We start from the raw sequence: 24,536 nt of genomic DNA on the forward strand, positions 1-24,536 counted from the left end.
AGGAGTGGATAATGTGAGAGGGCATAATTTACAGGAAAGTATAAAGGGGATATCAGGGGTAGCGTTTTTTTTACACAGAGTGTGGAATGCCCTGTCAGAAGTGGTGGTAGAGGTAGATACATTTGGGGTAATTTAAGAAACATTTGGATTAGGCCATGGATGAAAAAAAATGAAGGACTATATGTGAGGAAAAGATTAGATTAATTTTAGAGTAAGTGAAAAGTTTGGCACAACATTGTGGCCTTGGAGCCATAACTGTGATGTATTGTTCTATATTGTATGTTCAATGTTTTAAACAGCGAAGTTCTAAATACAATGTTATATTGTCAAGCTCAGGACAGCCCTGTCACAGGAGGTTGTTCATTTACAGTTACCTTAGCAATCAATTTCTCTATCTGAAATGTATCTGGTCCATCCTCATAATTACTGGGGGCTATAAGAGTGGGTCAGATGATGAGTGGTATGACACACTCCTCACGGCTTTTCACCATTGACAAGTACGTGTAATGAGATGCTCTCTGTTAGCCAGGTTGAATGGAGCTTCAACAACACTCATGAACTCGACACCATCCAGGAAAAGGCAGACCGCTGGATTGACTGATGCGCCAAATGACAGCAACTCTCAAATGCACAATTTCAACTACCAAGAAGGACTAGGCAGGAGACTGTCATCGCACCCGCTTTTCCTTCTAAGTTACATCAAATCCCAAACTGGAAATACACTGTCATAACACACACAAAATGCTGGAGAAACTCAACAGAACAGGCAGCAGCTACGGAGAGAAATAAACAGTAATGTTTCGAGCCAAGGTCCTTCATCAGGACGGTTTGTGTCTTGGCCCAAAACATCGACTGCTTATTCTTCCCCATAGATGTTGTCTGTCCTGCTGTGTTCCTCAAGTATTTTTTGTGTGTTGTTACTCTGGATTTCCAGTATCAGCAGAATTTCTTGTGTCTTTTGTTCTTTATTACCACCAAGTTTAAATCCTGGTATTCCCTGCTAACATTAACGGAATACCTAACCCGAAGGACTGCAGCAATTCAACAAGGTGGTTCTTCACCGCATCCTCAAGAACAGTTCGGGACAGGTCTTGCCGAGTGAAATGAACAATAGTCAATTCCTAACTTAAATACCTCAAATCAGCTATTAGTCATCTACACTCCAGGGGAACCTAAATGCAATCTGTATAGCTTGTCCTCAATTTAATCCAACTCCAGATGTTGATCTTAAATGGTTACAGTTGGCTAACTGTTGAATGACTCCGCTCTCTACTGTTGAGTGGCTTTTAAGTGTTGAATTTTAAGTATTACTTCATACTGCCAAACTTTGGAACTAGTTACAGTTTGAATCAGTTCATTTGTGGTGAAATCAAATTCCAATGCAAACACTCAGAGGCCCCTTTCCCTAAGTTGGTGGTTGAGATCCCACTACCTCAGAAGCAGTGGTGGTGGTGGGGGGGGGGGTACTTTTCCTGATGTCATAACTCAGGTTGAATGCCACATGGCCATTCACCCCATGTGGAGCATTTTCGGGGCTGGATAATGTGCCACATTTCTTCACAATTGACTGATCTTCTTAACGAAAAAATGCAGTGAATTTAGCATTGGTTCTGCGATTTAATATGTTACTTAATCACCTCACCTCCCCTATCCATCTACTGCCTTTTTATTCTATTTCTACGCAAATGCTGTTCAGTATCCAAAATGTAAAATGTATATTTTAAAAATTGAAGAAAGTTCAATTATCATTGTTTTTATCTCTTAGAGCAGAAGTACATATTGCACAATCCCCTCGCAAAAGGACTCACTATGTTAGCATATTACTATACAAATGCCTCATTTTTTGTTTTTCACTGTTAATGGAAAATGTTTTGTAAAATATTTGTTGCGTCTATTGAACCCATCTGAGACAATTTCCTCTTATATCTAATGACCCATCACACTTATGTGAAATGCAATTCGATGTGGCTTCAGCATGCATTAAGTGGAATTGAGAGCAGCATACATACTCTGTGTCCACATGGTATTATCTGCTCACTCTACCTTGAGAGGCTGCGTCGCTCATTATCCAGACTTCAGCCTGAGTTCCACAGAAAGACTTAGGCCTGTTTAAAACTGAAGAGCCTTTTTTCTTTTATAAAATAATAGGGACACATATGTTATGCCGGAACACACGAGCAGAAAACAACTGCTTTAAATGCCTGGCATAGGATCCCAGAAGCTCTTCCATCTTGCACTCTTCTGTTCAGCTACATTTTCTTTTCTTAAATACCACATGGGGTCCACTTTCTTCTTTTCTTTGGATTAATTACCCTCCTTCAAGCTGAGACCAATTACTCCCAATAATTAAAGTATACACATGTAGATTTACAAGAGGGTAAACAAAAAATAGCTCCATGTCTGAATACAGTATTTATAATTTTTTTTTCTGCTATTCTCCTCCCCTTCTCCTGTGAGGTTAAGGTTCCATGGTCACTTGCTGCCCTCTGGAATTTGTCCCAAGTGACTGTTCTCCATGGCTGATGTTGGTGAGTGTCAGTAGGACGTCACAGTCAAGCTGCATTCTTTTCTCTGTCTACCTTCACGCATCTATACTTGTCAGCAGAGGTCACTGACAAGTGGAGTGACCTGGCCACATTTTCTCCCTCCCTAACCCAGAGATGCTAAATACAATTGTAGTCCTGACCAAGATCAGCTAGAATGAGCTGGTAATCATATCCGAGACCTCCTGGTATGTGTGGCTCAGTCGTTACCAAGGAATATTTTTTATATATAATACCCAAGTGCATTTCAAACAGCACAAACTGTCATCTAAATTCGCCATATTAACAGGTTTATGAGGTGCAATTAATTAGGCACTATCATAGTGAAAAATCTTGAACATTTCCTACACAGCTCTCTAATAAACCTGTCATTGTGATATAAGACAAAAATTAAATAAAAAAACATGTCAGTTCATTTTCGGTAGCATACATTACAAAATACTGTTTCAGCTTTCTGGTCACATATTCCAATTAGTTTGCACTGTAAACTTCTATCAGTTTAGGAATGAATAAATAGCTTCCCCTCATTATCTTCCTTGAACTACAAACAATGTTTTGTTCCCGTATTTAGGGGCAGCATATTACTCTACACTGCTGCAACCCTAACACATTTCAATGTCCCTGAAAACTTAACTCCTTTAGTTGTATACCTTAATACACCTCAAGAACGGATTTCACTTCCTAATACCTTATATGAAGTAAAATACAAAATGCTTGAGGAACTCAGCAGGTCAGGTAGTACCTGTGAAGGGAAAGGGGCAGTCAACATTTTGGGCTGAATCCCTTCTTCTCTGCTGGAAATGAAGGGGGCAGAAGCCAGAATAAAATGGGACGGGGGAAGGAGTACAAAATGGTAGATGACAGGTGACACCGTGTGAGGGGGAAGATGAATGGGTGAGGGAGAAGATGAATGGGTTAGGGAGGGGGATGAAGTGAGAAGCTAGGAGGAATAGGTGGAAGAGGTAAAGGGCTGAACATTAAGAAGGAAAACCAGAGAGAAACGATGGGCAGGTGAGGAGAAAGTCATCTCCCTCTTTCTTCCATGGTACAATGTCCTCTCCTATCAGATTCTTTCTTCTGCAGCCCCTTATCTCTTCCACCCTTCCTTTCAAGTCCTGTTGAAGGGACTCGGTTCAAGATGTCAACTGTTTATTCCCTTCCATAGATGCTACCTGACTTACTGAGTTCCTCCAGCATTTTGTGTGTGTTGTCCAAGATTTCCAGTATCTGCAGAATCCCTAGTGTTTATGGTGGTTATGTTAACTGAATAGTAATCCAGAGGCCTGTGCAGGAGCTGTGGTGTTATGAAGTGAAAATCCCTTTCAACAGATGGTAGATTTAAATTCAGTTGCTCAAAGCAGGAAAGAAAGCCAGGATAAAATAGTGGAGAGGGGGAGAGAGTGGAGTGAGAGCTGGCTGGTGATAGGCAAATCCAAATGAGAGGGGGAAGATAGGCAGGAGTCTGTTGTTCCATATTTCCAGCATCTAGTGATGTCATATCTTCTCCGTGGATTGTCACCTTGTCGTGGTGTAGAAGCTTGTGTGATCCCGAGAGCGATGCCGTCTGGAGCTATGCTCCTGCTAGGGTCACCCATGGTGGTAAGGTCAAGGGTGAGGTCCCTGACAAAGAACAATGCAACCAAGACCTCAACGGTGGAACAGGCGGACGAAGTTACTTTGAACTCAAGGGCTGTGAAGGCGGATGAAGGCTGCAACAAATCCATCAGCTCCAATCGTCGTAGTTTCCATGCTATTGGAATCAGTTGGTTGATTTGTGAAGTATTGTGTGCTTCTTGGAGTGCAACATCAAGTACACGTTAAACAAATACACGTACAGGCGTCTTCGCTCTGTGGGTCACTTCTCCAGAACGAAGACCATCATCCTCGACCTCGAGGGATAGCTACGACGACAACGACGAAGTACCTTGGGACATTTTTACTGCATAAAAACTTGATATTTTTGAAGTTCAATAAGGTTTTCTATTTCCACCATCTTAGTACATTCATTTTCAAATGTTCCAAACCAGAGTTATAAGTGTTCACCTCTTCCATACTCTTAATTTAGCTTTGTAACTGCTTTGAAACATCTTGAGACTAAACGCTACTTAATACAAGCAGCACTTATGAATGTGACAATAAACAAATGTCAAGGTTTAACAAAGCAGTCCCACAAATTTCCAACTTAACTGCTGAAAAAGGGAGGCAATGCTTCCAGATCCTGGTTAGTTCACTTGAGGACTGATTGGGGACTTCAGAAAAGGTAAGACAAGGGAACACACAACAGTCCTCATGGAGAGATCAGAAACAGAAAGAGTGAGCAATTTCAAGTTCCCAGGTGTCAATATCTCTGAGGATCTAACCTGGATCAATGTAGCTACAAAGAAGGTACAGCAGCGGTGATTATTTCATTAGGAGTTTGAGGAGATTTGGTATGTCACCTAAAAGACTTACAAATTTTTACAGGTATCACATGAAGAGCATTCTAACTGGCTGCACCACCATCTGGAATGTGGGTGGGGGGGGGCACTTCACAGGATGAAGGCAAGCTGCAGAGAGTTGTAAAATTAGTCAGCTCCATCATGGGCACTAGCCTCCATAGCATCCAGATATCTTCAAGGAGTGATGCCTCAGAAAGGCAGCATCCATGATTAAGGACCCCATTCACCCAGGACATGTCTTCTTCTCATTGCTACCATCATAAAGGAGGTACAGAAGCCTGAAGGCACACACTCAATGATTCAGAAACAGCTTCTTCACCTCCGCCATTCGATTTCTGAGTGGACATTGAACCCTTGAACACTACCTCACTACTTTTTATTATTTCTATTTTTGCACTTCTTATTTTATTTGATTATTATATATTTTTAAAAAAATATATATTTACTATAATTTGCAGTTTTCTCTATTATTACATATTGCATTGTACTGTTGCCATGAAGTTAACAAATTTCACAACATGCTGGTGATATTAAACCTCATTCTGAGAATATACACAAAAACTGTGCAAAGGCAGTATTACATAGAAGAGCTGGTTTATAAGGCAATTCACCAAGGCAAATATCTTGTATAACCAGCAGGGGCACTGCAATTAAACACTGCCTCGAAAAGAAAGGGTTCAGGAAAAGTTACATTAAATTCCTGGAATTAAGTAAGAGATGATGGATAAAGAATCATTCTGGGCTGTGCATTTCTTCGTGCTTTGGAAAGCAGTGGAACTTGTCTCATATTACAAAGAAAAGCCAGATGAGAAGGCTGTGTGGTGACTGTGATAGAAAAATAAACGTGAATTCTCAAAACTACAAACTAGAAATACACCCCAAGTGTTTCTCCCCAACAAGCTAAGCCATCAATAATGTTTTTTCTCTCTCCCCCTAACACACACACCATTTTCAATCAAAACAGCTTTCAAGTGACCTGATCACGGGCGTTTGCATCTGATACTTTAAATCAGTTGATAGGAGGTGCCTTGGAACAACCCAAGGATGAATTTTCCATCTGTTTTTTCTTAAACACTGCAGCAGAGAACTGGGTGTACAATAATGATTTGCAAGAAACTCCTCCATGGAGAATGGTAAGCAAATCTTTTAAACTGAGTTATAACAAATTAAATGTGTTTAATTGTTTAAGTGTTTACTTTAGATTTAATATTCTATACTGTATTTTTAATTTTAATACTTTCCGAGTGTTTTGAATAGGGTGGGCGTCACTGGCTGTTGAGGCCTTTCTGGGAGCACAGCTGGTCAAGTGCTCTGGGAGGTCCTACACCATATGAAACAGCGTGATCCTCGATCCAAGTGATAAGATACATTATAAATACATGGCAATCCAGATTATCATGCGGAGGTTACAGTCAGTAAGTTGCAATGATTACTGCATTGTAAAGAGCCATGTTTATATAGACTTAATGTAATTACATGTATGAAACATGAGAAAATGCAGAAAATATTGAAATATGCTGTCATCTGAAAAGGGAAAAGAAATTCTGTGCATAACTCTTCAATGGAACTGCCATAGAGTTGACAAAAACCCCAAAATATCATCTGGCCAGTGTCTAAAAGGTTACCTTGTGAGCATTTATCTTACAAACAGACCACCTTACTGGTTCATGGCAGTCTGCAGAAGCACTGTTGTTCTTACTCAACATGGATATTTATAGGGATTGTTCCATACGGTTTTACGATATGCCTCTTTACTACAGTATTCACATTGTGCGATGAAAAGCAGTGCTCTGCCAGCAAATGTTATCATCTGCAACCCCTGTCAGCTTAGCTTTCGAACATTTAGATATAGATGTGGAATAAGATCCATTTATTTTTTTTTAACTGTTCTTCTCTTAATACAGCATATTTTAGAACATTCCACCCTGCAGGGAAGGACCCCTATTGCTCCACCATATTGAAGTGAGTGCTTGATGATATTTTATGGGATAGGCTTACAAGATCAGACCTGATTACACATCTGAAGATGCAGAGGCTTTTTAAAAAAAAGTAAAAGCACAAAATACGTACAGAAAAAATTTCTGAAATAACAACAGATAATCTAAACTCTCACGGTTGTTGAAAATAAAAACAAAATCTGAGAGCTACATTGTACACCAAAATTGTGAAATATTGTCGCATCATTGTGGGATTTTGGTCAGATCATGGCACCAATGGCTAATGTGCTGAAATTCTCACCATGATGGTCAGAGGACCTGATGATGGTCTACAGGTATGGCAACACTTAATAAGGAATGAGAGTGTGTGTGTGTGAGTGTGTGAGAGAGCGAGAGAGAGTGAGTGTGTCTGTGTGTGCGCGTGTGTGTGTGTGTGTGTGTGTGTGTGTGTGTGTGTGTGTGTGTGTTTTTTAATCTGATAGTGCAGCAGTTAAGATGCTCATTCCACATTATTGTAGGTTGGTGCCTCAGGGGCTTGTCTGATAATTGAATTCACCAGGGAAACAGATGATCAATTTTATCAGCTCTCAGCTTGGCTGCTTGGTGGGGCACCCTGTGGAGACACAGAGACCTGGGGGGATAAGTTGTGGGGATGGGGGGGGGGGGGTTGGAATGGTGAGGGGGTTATATCTGAAAGAATACTAATACTGGATTTCTTACAATGCAACAGACATGCCTCCTTCTGGCTCATTGTGGTATATACAGTGCAAAGGTCTGTATATCTCTTTTTTGGTGCTGTTTTTCTGTTAAATGGTTATACCTGTAGGCAGCCTTCAATCTAATGCCTATCTTTATCATGCACCACCATCTGGAAAAGTGGTCTCTTCTGCACTGAGTAGTGCAAGTGCCTGGACATCAGCTGGATCTATCCACAGCTTGGCAGGCAATGTCTCCCCCTACACTTTTCACAATAATCACCAGAAATTCTGCAGATGCTGGAAACCCAGAGTAACACACTCATAACGCTGGAGGAACTCAGCAGATCAGGCAGCATCTATGGAAAGGAATAAAGAGCCGACATTTCAGGCCGAGACCCTTCATGAGGACTGAAAATGAAGGGGAAAACTTTCTACCCCAATGCATTCTTAAAACGATTTCTTTCTGCAGTGCCACTGAAAATTTCAACCACATCTTTGAAGTACATGTGCATGCTTTTCCTTAGAGGTCGTACTTTATTCCCTCAGGTGACTAAAGGTACAAATGTGACTTGAAAGCATTATAGTGTGACAGAAGTCAGAATTAAGTTTAATATCGTTGGCATATGTCGTGAAATTTGCTATTTTGCAGCAGCAGTACAGTGCAATACATAACAAAGTACTATAAATTACAATTATATATATATATGTACACACACACACACACACACACACATATATATATAATATTGAATTAAATAAGAGAGTAGAATAGTGAGGTAGTGTTCATGGGCTGGTTAATTTGCTGTTCTGAAATCTGATGGTGGAGGACTGTTCCTAAAATACTGAGTGCATGCCCTCTGGCTCCTGTACCTCCTCTCTGATGGTACCGATGGGAAGAGAACATGTCCTGACTATTTCAAGAGTGCCAAGAAATGCACCTGTGCTATTTGCATATTGGGTATAACGAGTATTTCCACTCATTATACGCAAATTAAAATAAGTAAAGATAAGGGATTTTGGGAGGTCAGAAAATTTGGCTAGTAAGCTTCACGATACTATTTAATTATTTATGGTGCAACTGTAACAAAAAGCAATTTCCCCCGGGATCAATAAAGTATGACTATGACTATTCACTACTGATATCACACATGAATAGGGAAAAAGATGCTCCAAAAGATAGATACACATCAAGAAGGGTATGCAACCCATTTCAGCTCATCCATTTTGAAACAGTGATTGTCGGCATCTGATGCAGTGATACAGGGGCCACTCTCAACTTCGGACCAAAGTGCTCTCGTTTTGTTTTTCCTCCCCAGTCTTTGCATATATCTTATTTTTGTTTTAAACACGGGGATCAGTTACTCTACAAAAGATGCTTGACCTCACTGTTTCCCTTTTCTTTGGAAATATCCTGACACGCACAAGCTATATATTGGGTAATAATTTAGCTTTACAAATGTTCCCTGACAGATAATGAGTTTTAGGTATACTGCAAGACATAATGAAATAACAGGTAAATACCAAAATGAGATGAAGGCCAACCAAGTACAATATACAAGGCTGGAAGGTAAATATGCGCTGCTTTTTAATTAGTCTAATCTAGAACAGACACATTTCTCCCTTATAAACAAAAACAGAAAATCTAGCCAACACTCAGCAGGTCAGGCAGCATCTGTGGAAGGGGAGAACAGCTCTTCTTTCAGTTCTAAGAGCCAAGGGTCCAAGACCTACACTCAGTGGCCACTTTATTAGGTACACCTGCTTGTTAATGCAAATATCTAATCAGCCAATCACATGGCAGTAACTCAGTACATTAAAGCATGTTGATAAGATCAAGAAATTCAGTTGTTGTTGATACCAAACATCAGAATGGGGGAAGAAATGTGACTTTGAATGTGGAATGATTGGTGGTGCCAGATGGGGTGGTTTGAGAATCTCAGAAACAGCAGATCTCCTGGAATTTTCATGTACAACAGTCTCTACAGTTTATTGAGAATGGTGTGAAAAACAAAATACATCCAGTGAGCGGCAGTTCTGTGGGTGACGATATATTGTTAATGAGAGAGGTCAGAGAAGAATGGTCAGACTGGTTCAAACTGACAGGAAGGTGACAGTAACTCAAATGTGTCACAACAGTGGTGTGCAGAAGAGCATCTCTGAACACACAACATGGTGAACCTTGAAGTGAATGGGCTGCAGCAGTAGAAGAGCATGAACATACACTCAGAGGCCACTTTATTAGTTACAGGAGGTACCAACTAAAGTGCCAATGAGCTTGCATTTTTTTTGCAAAAAAAAAGTCAAGCATCTGTGTTTTTTTTCTGGTTTATATTTCCGTCCTAACATTTTTTAGTTTTAATCAGTGTAGGTAATTCTGTAATCATGTATTTGTCAGAGCATAAAGCTACAAAGATAAGGCTTTAATATTAACCTTAAGATAGAAACAGAATTCCAGATATTATACTCTATTCAGCCTCAGTATGTTCAGTGATAAAATCTCCAAGAAATATTTGCTCTCTCACATTTACCTTTAGTTAAGCTATCATTCCAAGATCTATTATTTCATTCAAATTATTGATTAGAAATCAGACTTCATATGTTGCTTTTTAGATAAGCATTACGAGAACAACATAATTTGCTTGGGGAGTCTCAAATTACAGAAGTATGTGGTCTTAAAATTTCAAGCTCAAATGGATTTTTCCCCAATTTACCATTTTCACTCCTTTTTTAAATTAATATATCTATCCATATTTGTCTCATAGAATTCCTTGCAGCCAAAAAAATCTTCTGTGGTTATTTTTATGTCCTGTATGTCTGGTCGCCTAGTGTTGTCTCTTTGACTATTTCTCTCAGGTTGTATCTGGGTTCCAGAAATGTGTACTTAATAAAGTACTTTATACTCTATTGTCACCAAACAATTGATACTAGAGCGTACAATCATCACAGCGATGTTTGATTCTGCGCTTCGCGCTCCTTGGAGTACAAATTGATAGTAAATATTAAAAATTTTAAATTATAAATCATAAATAGAAAATAGAAAAGGGAAAGTAAGGTAGTGCAAAAAAACTGAGAGGCAGGTCCGGATATTTGGAGGGTACGGCCCAGATCTGGGTCAGGATCTGTTCAGCAGTCTTATCACAGTTGGAAAGAAGCTGTTCCCAAATCTGGCCGTACGAGTCTTCAAGCTCCTGAGCCTTCTCCTGGAGGGAAGTGGGATGAAAAGTGTGTTGACTGGGTGGGTCGTGTCCTTGATTATCCTGGCAGCACTGCTCCAACAGCGTGTAGTGTAAAGTGAGTCCACAGACGGAAGATTGGTTTGTGTGATGTGCTGGGCTGTGTTCACGATCTTCTGCAGCTTCTTCCGGTCTTGGACAGGACAACTTCCATACCAGGTTGTGATGCACCCTAGAAGAATGTTTTCTACGGAGCATGTATAAAAATTAGTGAGGGTTTTAGGGGGCAGGCCAAATTTCTTTAGCTTTTTCAGGAAGTAAAGGAGCTGGTGGGCCTTCTTGGCAGTGGACTCTGCTTGGTTGGACCAAGTCAGGTCATTTGTGATATTGACCCCAAGGAACTTAAAGCTTTTGACCTGTTCCACTTGTGCACCACCGATGTAAATGGGGTTGTGTGGTGCGCTACTCCTTCTGAAGTCAACAACCAATTCCTTCGTCTTGCTGACGTTGAGGGATAGGTTATTGTCTTCGCAGCATGCCACCAGGTTCTTAATTTCCTCTCTGTACTCAAACTCATCATTATTGAGATACGGCCTGCAATTGTGGTGTCATCAGCAAACTTATATATTGAGTTCGATGGAAAGTATTTTCCATGTTGTCAATAAATATAGTCAAGAATTGTGATTAAGCAAGTTAAGTTGGCAGAATTTTAATTGCAATGAAATGGTACAATAAAATTAAATATGAAAAGCAAGCAAATGTGGACATTTTATTCAGTTTCTATCAGCATTACTCATCAAACAGACTTTGCATTTACCTATATTTGTGGGAGTTTCATCAATAAGTGGTAGTGGATTTGGCCCAGTAGGTAACAGGTAAAGCCCTCCCAACCACTGAGCACATGTATATGAAACATAGTCATAGGAAAGAAGCATCTATCATCAAAGATCCTTATCACCCCGAACATGCTCTTTACTCACTTCTGCCATCAGGCAGAAGGTACGAGTGCGTCAGGACCCACACCACCTGGTTCAAGGACAGTTACTATCCCTCAACCATCAGGTTCTCCAACAAAAGTGGATAATTATACTCATCTAATTCTGGTGTTCCCACAACCAATGATCTCACTTTAAGGATTCTTTATCTTGTTATTTCATGCTCTCATTATTTATTGCTATTTATTTATAGTTGGATTTGCACAGTTTGTTGTCATCTATGCTCTATCTCCTTCATTGATCCTGTTTACAGTTACTATTCTATAGATGTGAAGAGTATGTCCATAGGAAAAAGAATCTCAGGGTTGTATGTGGTGACATGCATGTACTCTGATAATAAATTTTACTTTGAACTTGAACTTTGATCTTTAAATCTAGAGCTTTGTCTGTGCTGGTATTCCTGCCATTCAGGAGCACAAGTCTTCAGTAATGTAGTATTGTGTCTGGTTTTGCATATTGCAAACATTTTAGTTACCCTGTTGTAGAGAACATATTGTCAAGCTGGAGGGGGCATTTAGAGATTTAAAAGGATGCAATTTGAGAAGGAGAAGCAAAAATCACATGCATCATGTGAGCAAAGGAATAAAGGGAATTACAGAGGCATAAGAGAGAAGCTTGCTCAGATGGATTGGAGGAGGATACTGGCAGGGATGATGGCAGAGCAGAAATGGCTGGAGTTTCAGGGAATAGTTCACATGGCGCAGGATAGATATGTCCCACAGAGGGAAAAGTTCTCAAATGACAGGGGTAGGTAACTGTGGCTGACAAGGGAAATTAAGGACTGCATAAAAGCCAAGGAAAGGGCATCTAATGTAGCAAAAGTGAGTGGGAAGTTGGGTGATTGGGCGGCTTTTAAAATCCAACAAAAGGCAACTAAAATAAGTACAAGAAAGGAAAAGGTGAAATACAGTACAAGGACAAACTAGCCAATAATATAAAGCAGGATGCTAAAAGGGAGGGGAGAGTTGACACTGGACCACTGGAAAATGATACTGGTTAGGTAGTAATGGAGGACGAAGAAATGGCAAATGAACTTAATAAGTACTTTGCTTCAGTCTTTACTGTAGAAGAATTTTACAAAGGAAAAAGCCTCAGGCAAACTGAAAGGCTTTAAGGTGGGTGTCACCTGGACGAGATGGACTACATCCGTAAATCCTGAAGGAAGTTGCTGAAGAGATAGTGGACACATTGGTCATGATCTTTCGAGAATCACTTGATTCCGGCGTGGTCCTGGAGGACTGGAAAATTGCAAACGTCACTCCACTCTTTAAGAAGGGAGGAAGGCAAAAGAAAGGAAATTACAGGCTAGTTAGCCTAACCTCAGTGGTTGAGAAAGTGTTGGAGTCCATTATTAAGGACGAGGCTTCAGGGTACTCAGAGGCTAATGATAAAATAAGTCAGCATGCTTTCTGTGAAGGAAAATCTTGCCTGACAAACCTGTTCAAGTTCTTTGAGGAAGTAACAAAGAGGGTGGACAAAGGAGAGGCAGTGGATGTCATTTACTTGGATTTTCAGAAGGCATTTGATAAGGTGCCACACATGAGGCTGCTCAACAAGATAAAATCCCATGGCATTACAGAAATGACACTGGCATGGATAGAGGAATGACTGACAGCCAGGAGGTAATGAGTGGGAATAAAGGGGGCCTTTTCTGGTTTGGTGACACTGACTCGTGGTGTTCTTCAGGGGTCAGTATTTGGACTGCTACTTTTCACATTGTTTGTCAGTGATTTAGATAATGGAATTGATGGCATTGTGGCAAAGTTTGCGGATGATATGAAAATAAGCAGGGGGTAGGTAGTGCTGAGGAAGCAATGTGATTGCAACATGATTCAGATAAATTCGAAGAATGGACAGAAAAGTGGCAGATGGAATACAGTGTTGGAAAATGTACAATAATGTATTTTGGTAAAAGGAACTATTATCTAAATGGGGAGAAAACTCAAACTTCAGAAGTGTGACTTGTCTAAAAGGGACGAGTTGCACTTGAATTCAAGGAGGACCAATATCCTTGCAGGGAGGTTTGTTACAGCTCTTGGGAGTAGTTTAAACTAATGTGGCAGGGGATAGTAACCAGTATGATAGAGCTGAGGATGAGCCAACAGTTCTACAAATAGATGATGTAATATGCAATATGAATGTAAGGAAGGACAAGCCAATGATTTGGTACAACTGCAGACAGAGCAAAGAGTTAAGTTGTACCACAGAGGCAAAATTCATAAGGGTGAAAAATGCTGGACTGAAGGTGCTGTATTTAAATGCACATAGCATTCAGAATAAGGGGGACGAACTTGTGGCGCAACTAGAGATTAGTTGGTATGATGTTGTGGGCATCACTGAGTTGTGGCTGAAAGAAGGTCATAGTTGGGAGTTTCAACAACAAATGATATACTTTATATCGAAAGGACAGACAGGAAGTTATAGGAGTGGCGCTGCTCTGTTGGTAAGAGATGGAATTACATCTTTAGAAAAAGGTGACAGATGGATAAGTCACCTGGACCAGATGGACTACATCCCAGAGTCCTGAGAAAGGTTGCTGAAGAGATAACCAATGCATTGGTCATGATCCTTCACGAAATACTAGATTCTGGCATGGTCCCAGTGGACTGGAAGATTGCAAATGTCACTCCACTCTTTAAGGAGGAAGGAAGGCAAAATAAAGGAAATTACAGGCCAGTTAGCCTAACCTCATGGTTGAGAAAGTATTGGAGTCTATTACTAAGGATGAAGTTCAGGGTACTTGGGGACTAATGATAAGATAAGTTAAAGTCAGCATGCTTTCTGTAAAGGAAAATTTTGTTTGACAAATCTGTTAAAGTTCTTTGAGGAAGTAACAAGCAGGGTGGACAAAGGATAAGGACTGGATGTCATTTACTTGGGTTTTCAGAAGGCATTTGATAAGGTGCCACACATGAGGCTACTTAACAAGGTAAAATCCTATGGCATTACAGGAACGATACTGGCATGGATAGAGGAATGACAGGCAGGATGCAGGTTGGCTGCCAGCGACTAATGGTGTTCCTCAGGAGTTAGTATTGGGACCGCTACTTTTCACATTGTTTATCAATGATTTGGTTAATGGAATTACAAACAAAAGAAAATCTGTAGATGCTGGAAATCCAAGCAACACACACAAAATGCTGGAAGAAGAAGCCAGAATGAGAAAAGAATGATGAACATGAGTGAGAATGAAGAGGAAGGAGTCATCAGGAGATGAAGAATTTTTGCATGGGAAGATACGCCTGTATATATTTGGTACCTCCATTCACAATGTACATCCATCAAAAAGGAAAAGCAGAATAAAACATTAGATGACAAAAAGAGAAGGATTAATAAGGGAAAAAAAGAGCAGGATGGGTAAAGGCAGAAGCTAGAATGTCCCATTCCTTTTCATTCCTGATGAAGGTTCCTGGCCTGAAATGTCAACTGTTTATTCATCTCCACAGATGCTGCCTGACTTGTTGAGTTCCTTCAGAATTTTATCAATAAAGAAAATTGATACAAGATAAGACAGGAAGCATATTCTCCAACTTATTATGTACACATCATGGGACAACAACCAGTTATTTATATATAAGATTATAACACATTTCCTATCATGCATTATTGACATTATTCTTCTCATACCTAGTGCCATTTAACACTGGGCTGTTTATTTTACCCATTACTGATAATGTCCTAGAAATATAACATAATAAACTAAGAACACTGAACCTGTAAGAAAAAACACCCATTATACATACTTCCTCTTCCCATATTTGTCTGGTAACATATCCTTAGTGCCATTTGTCTTCATTCTACCACGTGGCCAAGTGGTTAAGGCATTCGACTAGCGATCTGAAGGTCATGAGTTCGAGCCCCAGCTGAGGCAGTGTGTTGTGTCTTTGAGCAAGGCACTTAACCGCACAGTACTCTGCGACGACACTGGTGTCAAGCTGTATGGGTCCTAATGCCCTTCCCTTGGACAACATCAGTGTCGTGGAGAGGGGAGACTTGTAGCATGGGCAACTGCTAGTCTTCCATACAACCTTGCCCAGGCCTGCGCCCTGGAGAGTGAAGACTCGCAAGACTAACGGATGCCTTTATTATTATCATCAACTCTACCTTCAACTTGCTCTGCTCAGGTGACCCTTGATCTTCACTCCCTCCAAATACCACAGTAAGCAATCTTTTTTCTCTCCCTTCCAACATGAATCCACACCAGCAAAGAGCTTGGAGACACAAGAGACTGCAGATGCTGGAATCAGAAGAACCAAACAAATGTCCTGATGGAGAGTTCCAACCCAGAGCTTTAACAATTCCTCACCAAGATGCTGCTTGACCTGCTGAGTTCCTCCAGTAGATTGTTACTCCAGTTAGCAGCTTACCAGGTTCTGACCTGGTCATGGGACTTGCTAAATGCTTCTTAATTCACATCCTCTAGTAAAGGAATCTTAAAAGGGCTTAAAGAAGCCTAGTTATTGGGAATTTGCAGGAAAATATACCTGTCTAGAGCAATGAGCTGCTGGCTTCTTGCAACAATAACTGCCATAAAACTATAAGATATAGGAATAGAATTAGGCTATTTGACCCATCATGATGGCTGATCAATTTCCCTCTCAGCCCCAATCTCCTGCCATATCCTCATAACCATTCATGCTCTTGACTAATCAAGAATCTATCAACTTTTGCCTTAAGAATACTCAATGACTTGGTCTCCGCAGCCACCTGTGGCAATGAATTCCACAGATTCACCATTCTCTGGCTAAAGAAATTCCTCCTCATCTCTGTTCTAGATGGATATCCCTCTATTCTGGGGTTGTACCCACTGGTCCTAGACTCTCCCACCAAGAGGAAGCATCCTCTCCACATAAACTCTATCAAGGCTTTTTGACATTTGATAGGTTTCAGTGAGGTCATCCCTCATTCTTCTGAATTCCAGTCAGTACAGGTCAGAGCCATCAAACACTCCTCGTATTTCATTCCCAGAATCATTCTCGCGAACCTCCTCTATACTTTCTACAATATCAGCACATCCTTTCTAAGATAAGTGGCCCAAAACTGTTCACAATGCTCCAAATAAGGCCTTACCAGTGTCTTATAAAGCCTCAACATTACATCCTTCCAAACATTTGGAAAATATATTAAACTGCTAACACTGGGATCCCAGCCAGTTGAGAACCTTCTGGAGATGAAAAGGTTGAGTGATCAATAAAAGATTTGCAACATTCATTCTGATCCAGTTTTTTCTCCCACTAAAATATTCCTAGATTCCAATTACTACACCTTGAGCATTTCAGCTTTCAAGGCTGCCTATCAAACTATGAGTACAGCTGCCATCCAAGTTATATAAGGACACAAATAAGCAGTGGAGGCTACCTCAGAAAATACATTCCAGAAAAGGTTAGATAGATTTTAGCATAGTAGGTGAATTGAGGGTTATGGGGAAAAGGCAGGAAGGTGGAGACGAGTCCATGGCCAGATCAGCCATGATCTTATTGAATGGCGGAGCAGGCTTGGCGGGCCAGATGGCCGACTCCTGCTCCGATTTCTTATGCTAACTGTTTACTTGGCTTTTTGCTACAAATACAAACTTTGAAATATCTCGTGACAATGAGATCATGCCAGAGAGAGAGCAACTCTTTATTTCCAACTTGGAGAGCTTCCTGGATTCCTGAACCAACAACATTTCTCTGTAAGTGTCCAGCTCTTTGATCTGGATGTCGAAGTCATTGGCGAAAACGTAAGAATGCTCAGAGGTCTATCCTCCCATTCTTGTCTACAATGCTCCCCAAGATGAACGATGACTTCCTAACAGTGACTGGTATCATTGATTGCTACTCCAGAATGACCTTAATAAACATACATTAGTTTCAGTTGGTGTACGAACTTCTGCAATTATTCATGGCTAATGTGAATCAATGAGGAAAAGCCAGATACTGCTACCTTTAGTGTTTAAATTTTTGCATAATGTGTACATAGGAAAACTACGTTCAAACAGTAAGATATCAAAGTGGTGTTTTTTTTTAATACAAGCTTTCATTCTTGAATCAATTTAACAACAAATATTTTTGTTATACTCAAATTGAAAACAATTCTGAAAGTAGATGGATACATCTACATGGAGGTACACGGATGGTAGGGGCATGGAGGGATATGATCCTAGTGCAGGTTGATGACAGTAGGCAGTTTAAGTGGTTTCAGTATGGACTACATGGGCCAACAGGCCTGCTTCTGTGCTGTACTTTTCTATAACTCTATAGAGGGTCTCAGCCTGAAATGTCAACTTTTTATTCAGATGCTGCCTGACCTGTTGGGTTCCTCCAGCATTTTGTTTGTGGATTTCCGGCATCTGCAGAATCTCTTGTGCTTATGACAACTAAAATCCTGCAGTTTGCCACTTTGAGCTCATTACTGATTTGTTAGTTTTCTATCCTTATGTTGTCCCAGCAGAGATTGCACTTTCTGAGGAAGCTTAAACAAGCATCACTCCCCACTAACATCTTAACTACATTCTACAGAGGCGTGGTTGAGAGTGTGCTGACCTTTTGCATCATAACCTGGTACTCCAGCTGCAGTGCTGTTGACAAAAAAGCCTTGCAGAGGGTGGTTAGGGGAGCAGAGAAGGTTACTGGGGTCTCCCTACCTTCTGTCCAAGACCTCTTTCAGAGTCGATGCCTCCAGAAGACACGGTACATCATTAAAGACCCCTCACACCCTCTCCATGAACTGTTTGTTCCTCTGCCATCAGGCAAACGTTACAGGAGCATCAAAACTAAAACCACAAGGCTACTAAACAGCTTCCTCCCACAGGCAGTCAGACTGCTAAATAGCTGCTCTACCTGACTCTGCTTTGGACACTTTCAACTTGCACTGGATACTTATAACTTGATTTTAACTGACATGTGGCTGTAGTGTTTTACTATTTATTGTTATGTTTATTATTTAGTGTTGCGTTTGTTATGTTATGATTGCACTGCTCCTGGGAAACTCTGTCTTATTCTGCCCTGCAGAGCTGATGTATGGTTAGAATGACAATAAAGTTTTTTGAATCTTGAATCTTGAATCTTGATTATAGATCCTGGGTTCTTCACTCGGGATTTTGAGTAAAAGTATTTGTAGCCACTGAGCAATGCAGCAACATGTCTCACAAAGGGGAACTATGGCATCGAATAACGTAACACAGAGTTACCAGATCACAAATGCAAATTGATTCTAAACACTAGTCCCTTCAACGATATTATCTGTTAAACAAAATTATCTTCTGATCAGTATTGTCACTGGAAGCAGACAAATATTAAATAGCTGCTTTAGACTGGATTTTGTAACTGGAGTAGATGCAGCAAATTATAGTATTCTTTGCTTAAGGACACTATGTGAACCTTTGCTGAGATCTGCTAATATGTTTGCTTTCACAGTAAGAAAAGTGAAATTTTCCTCCACCTAATCACAAAAACAGAGAAGTGCTGGAGAATGAGTTATTTTCCCACACGGAGTAGTTAAGGTAGGGATCATAACATATTTTATGCAAAACCAAATGAATATTTCAAACCTGGAGACATGACAAAAAGGAAAAGAATAGGTTCTAGATTGCCTGAACAAAGATTCAACAAGCCTCTTCCTTATCACTAGGTATTCAGATTCCATTGCAACTGAGAAATAACTGCAACACGTTGCAGATCGGTCATAAATTGCTAATGCTTTGTTTAAAGGGCAGCAAAGGGTAAGGTCTCATGAAAACAATTCTCTTTTGGGTTTTAGGTGGAGGTGCAAAATTAAATTCAGTAATGTACAGGTAGATTTTTAAAATTTTTCCCTTCTCTCCCTCTCTCCACTGTCATGTACAGTACCATGCAAAAGTCTTAGGCACATGTAAAACATTCTGTAAAGTGAAGATGCTTTCAAAAATAATGAAATAAGAAGTTTCTAATTATCAAAAAATTTACTATAAAGAGCACTGCTTAGTGAAAAAAGATAAATCGAATCACTATTTGGTGTGACCATTCTTTGCTTTTAAAACTGCATCAATTCTGTTAGATACACTGTCACGCTGTTTTATAAGAAAATCTGCTGGTAGGTTGTTCCAAGCATCTTGGAGAACTTGCCACAATTCTTCTGCAGACTTTGGCTGTCTTGCCTGTTTCCGTCTCTTCAGATAAATCCAGGCAGCCTCAATGATGTTGAGATCAGGTCTCTGTGGAGACCATTGAAACCATATTAGACTAGATTTTGAGGACACACAGTCCTCTTTTATTGTCATTTAGTAATGCATGCTTTAAGAAATGATACAATGTTCCTCCAGTGTGATATCACAGAAACACAAGACAGACCAAGACTGAAAAACTGACAAAAAACACATAATTATAACATATAGTTACAACAGTGCAAGCAATACCATAATTTGATAGAAGAACAGACCATGGGCATGGAAAAAAGAGTCTCAAAGTCTCTCGAAAGTCCCAACATCTCATGCAGACGGTAGAAGGAAGAAAACTCTCCCTGCCATGAGCTTCCAGCGCCGCAAACTTGCCGATGCAGCATCCTGGAAGCACCCGACCACAGCCTGACTCTCAGTCCGTCCGAAAACTTCAAGCCTCCGACCAGCCCTCCGACACCGAGCAGCAAGCACCATCTCTGCCGAGTGCTTTGACCCCAGCCCCGGCCGCCAGCAACAGGCAATGCCGAGGATATGGGGCCTTCCCCTTCGGAGATTCTCGATCGCACAGTAGCAATGGCAGCGAACCGGGCATTTCAGAAGTTTCTCCAGATGTTCCTCCGTGCTTCTCACATCCATCTCCATCAAATCAGGATTGTGCATGGCCCCTATTTAACAAATACAATACCATTTCACCGGAGAAGTTGCGCGCACTGCGTCGCGCCACCATCTTCTCCTCCCCCATATAAAACATAGTCTAGGGTGCCTAAGATGCTTGCACAGTATTGTACATTTTATGTAGAATTTATGCTTTGTGCCATCTGTACTGATGACCTTGTGCTCCTGCGGTAGGCAAGTTTTTCGTTGTACTTGTACCTCACATGACAATAAACTCAATTTAAAATTAACTGGATATCACCATTAGATGTAACAATATTGCAGTTCCCCCCCCCAAAAACGTGTATACTGGTTGCGCGATGGTGACACGTCTCTACTAAAGGAGGTGTAAGGTGCTTCTTCCCTCGGCTAGTCTGCAGGTCACCTTTGGGCAAGGTGTAACACCTGCTTAGTCCACACACACCCCTCACCCCAGTCAGAGTCACATGAAGCTATGAGAGCAGGTAGTGGATGGTGGCATCAGTTAGCAGCTGGTGCATATCAATAGTAATAATAATAATAATAGGCATCCATTAGTCTCATGAGACCATGGATTTGCGCCTTGGAAGGTTTCCAGGGTGCAGGCCTGGGCAAGGTTGTATGGAAGACCAGCAGTTGCCCATGCTGCAAGTCTCCCCTCTCCACGCCACCGATGTTGTCCAAGGGAAGGGCATTAGGACCCATACAGCTTGGCACAGGTCCTGGTTGTGTGACTACTGGTTATGCAGACAATTTCTGAAGAGTATTGATAACGGTCACCCACCTTGTAAAGAAAAAGACAATGGCAAGCCACTTCTGTAGAAAAATGAGCCAAAACAATCATGGTCATGAAAAGACCATGATCGCCTACATCATAGAAAGATAAGGCACATAATGAATGAACAAACAGTGTATAACTATGGAGGTCCTCCTAAATCAAATATTGGAATCAAAGTGTATGTACCTGAATCCATCTCCTCTTCAGCCAAACAGAAAGACCGACTTTCCTAAATTCTTTTAGGGTCTGATGATAACATGGCAGGTGTGAGACATCAAAGTATGCAGTACCTCTCCCGCCAAATTCAGTGTCCATTTTGAAGAGCCAACGTTTAATTTCCAGGTTTTCAAGAATAAGCTGAATAAGAACTTCATGCATCTGCATAAATAGAATATGCACAGCATAAGTTATATTTTAAATTACTAAGTTCTTGAATGTTGACATCTCATAACAAATATATAATCAGCTGTTCTTGATGGGTCAGAAACAATAGGATTTTGTCATGAGTGTTTTTTTTTCCATACATAAAAGATTTCCTGATTACCTGTATTCTGAGGTAACATGGGTGGCAAGTTTACAAATTGTGAGCCTGCCTTTGTCAATCATTTTTAGCAAGTTCATTCAAAATTCTGCTTTTTCTAACTTGCAGCCACTCTGACTCTACAATTGCTCACTGTGTTTGATTCCCAGTCTAGTAATTTCTCAGTCCATGGTTTCTCATGCCTACGTTCCACTAAAGGACATTTTCCTGATCAAAAGCTTGATATCTTTGTTTCTCCAACCTGCATCACACATCTAAAGTGACCAATCCTTGATCTATCTAAACTCCAAGCCCTGGAGTTCTTTTTTTTCTCTCTCTTTTCCCTCATTTTTCCTTTAAAGATGTTCTTTAAAAGTTATTTTTTGTCAAATGTAAGCTCACTCTTTTAAAATTAAGATTCTCATGCAGTGTTTCAGGAAGTTGTACTCTGTTGGAGACACCACAGAAATACAGGTTGCTCTTCCAATGTTAGCTCCAATTGAGAAATATATTGTAATAAAAATATTTGAGCACAACTGTTATATTCACACATGCATTGCTTTCTGGAAATGAAGTCAATACAGTCTGAAAAAGTCCGAAACCTGTGTCAGCAATAACTGCTGTTTTCCTTCCCAAACAAAATGCTGGAGAAACTCAGCACGTCAGGCAGAATTTATGGAGAGGAATAGAGTCAACATTTCAGGAGTCCTGATGAAGGGTCTCAGCCTGAATCATCAACTCTTTATTCCTCTCTATAGATGCCTCCTGACCTGTTGGGTTCCTCCAGCATTTTGTGTATGTTACTCTGGATTTCCAGCATCTGCAGAATTTCTTCTGTTTATGTTTCCCTGTCCAGCTTGTAAGAACAGATTTAGACATTCTTGGATCATGCTTCATGAATCCCCCTCCCTACTCACCGCTTTGACAAAGCAATGTCACACAAGGACCTGAGGTAGCAAATAAAACATAGGCGACTCCACATTTAGGTTATGGAAATTGTAGACCAGAAAGAATGACAGTCTAAGATCAGTCAGTTTGAATAAATCGAGGGCAGTGGAAGCAGGCAGACCAATTATCTTTGTCTTGCCATGTGCTTGAGGATGGCGTCTACCATTTTGTGAGCTTGAATTGCTTGGCTTGATCAATGTTTTAAAAAAGACACAATGACGGACTAGATGGATCTGCTGGACTAGAGATAATTTCCAAATAAGATGTTATTTGTGAGATGTTCTTTGGTTGGATGTAACATGAAGGTTTGTGAACATAGTGTCCAGAGTGATTCGAGCTGGTTCCTGATTGAGAACAAAGAGCCATAAATTATCGACTGTCACTTGTTAGGAAGAGGGCAATAAATGGACATTGGCTTGGAGCAGAGCCATTAACATGGTGCTAAAGATCAGACACATGACCTGTGGCCAATGACACTGTAATACAATATTTGAATTGATAAGGAAAGGATATGAAAGTGGATGCTTCATTATGTGCTGGCAGCAGTATCTTCGAAGAATAACCATCGCAGATACAAGCGTGAGCAACCCTGTGTGAAACATGTGTCGAGTGAATCAGGGCTGCGATGGACACATGGCCAGCATAAACTCCTTTGCCTGGGTAATACCTTTGCTATTCTTTGACTGTTCAGGAGAGTTAGGAAAACTTAGTGGGAGTGCACACAAGGTATTTAGTGTATGAATTCATGTACTTGTTAGTTTAGACAATAAAGGTACTTGTTGGTAAATACAGATTCTTTCTCTGTCCCTCACTGATCATTGTTATAAGGGAAATTTTTGTAAAAAAATTCACCCTTCCAGAATCCACAAATCACCACTCAAAAATTGAGGTGCAAAGTAAAATTCACTCCCATGGAATTTGTGTGAAAAATTTAAATCAATACATTTTAATTTTTCCCAACTTGCTTTTCTTTACTCATGCACAGGAGATGTGTTTTCATGATACGGAAAATCACAACACACTGCATTTTCTAGGAACAGAACCCTTCCTCTTCTCTGTAATGTGGGGCTTACCCATACACGAGAAATGATTTCAATGTGTGTGTGCAGAAAGATACAATGATTTCCTGTGCCTGCCAAAGTTGGCACAAGTTCCGCTGTTGTAAGTTCTCAAATAAACCTCTGCTTGCTTTGCTCTCTCATATGTATAAACTCCGTCAAACTGCACAGGCCCAAGATTTTGAGGTATGAATGGTCAATCAGAAGTTCCTTAGACTCCACAAAGCCACTTTGCCACCCATTTAGATATGAGGTAGCGGTGGTGATGGTGAGGGGCAGGGGGCATCTGGAGAGAAAAGAGAAAAAAGAAATCAAACATCAAAGCAATGAGGCCTGGGGAAAAGTTCAGAGAGTGAAACAGAATAAACTTAACAGAATTATGAATCTAGAAATCCTAGTGAACCTAGAACTATTATCAGAAAGATCTAAGTAGAAAAATGAGCCCAAAGGATGATGACAAGATAACGTGTTAGAGAAGCAAGACAAGGAGAAAAAGCTGGAGGCAAGTAAATGAATCAAAAATAACAAGAATGAAATTTAAAATTGAGATGTTGGCAGAGAGGGAACTAGTATTTTGACTAAACCAGGTGTCAAATATGAACAAACCATGAGTGAAAGAGAGGGATTTTTTGCCTATGATCACTATCACAATAGATTACTTGAAACATGAAAACAAAT

At 40.4% G+C, this 24,536-nt stretch overlaps 1 protein-coding gene across 1 annotated transcript in view; it reads right to left on the reverse strand.

Moving 5' to 3' along the window:
- The window catches only part of iqch (IQ motif containing H), a 190,117-nt gene that overhangs the window by 94,590 nt on the left and 70,991 nt on the right, over positions 1–24,536 (reverse strand). Inside the window, exon 14 of the mRNA XM_063066163.1 lies at positions 21,519–21,710. Coding sequence (XP_062922233.1) covers positions 21,519–21,710 — 192 coding nt within the window. The remainder of the gene's footprint in view (positions 1–21,518; positions 21,711–24,536) is intronic.

This window comes from Mobula hypostoma, chromosome 13, assembly GCF_963921235.1.
Source record: "Mobula hypostoma chromosome 13, sMobHyp1.1, whole genome shotgun sequence".
Taxonomy (NCBI): Eukaryota; Metazoa; Chordata; class Chondrichthyes; order Myliobatiformes; family Myliobatidae; genus Mobula; species Mobula hypostoma.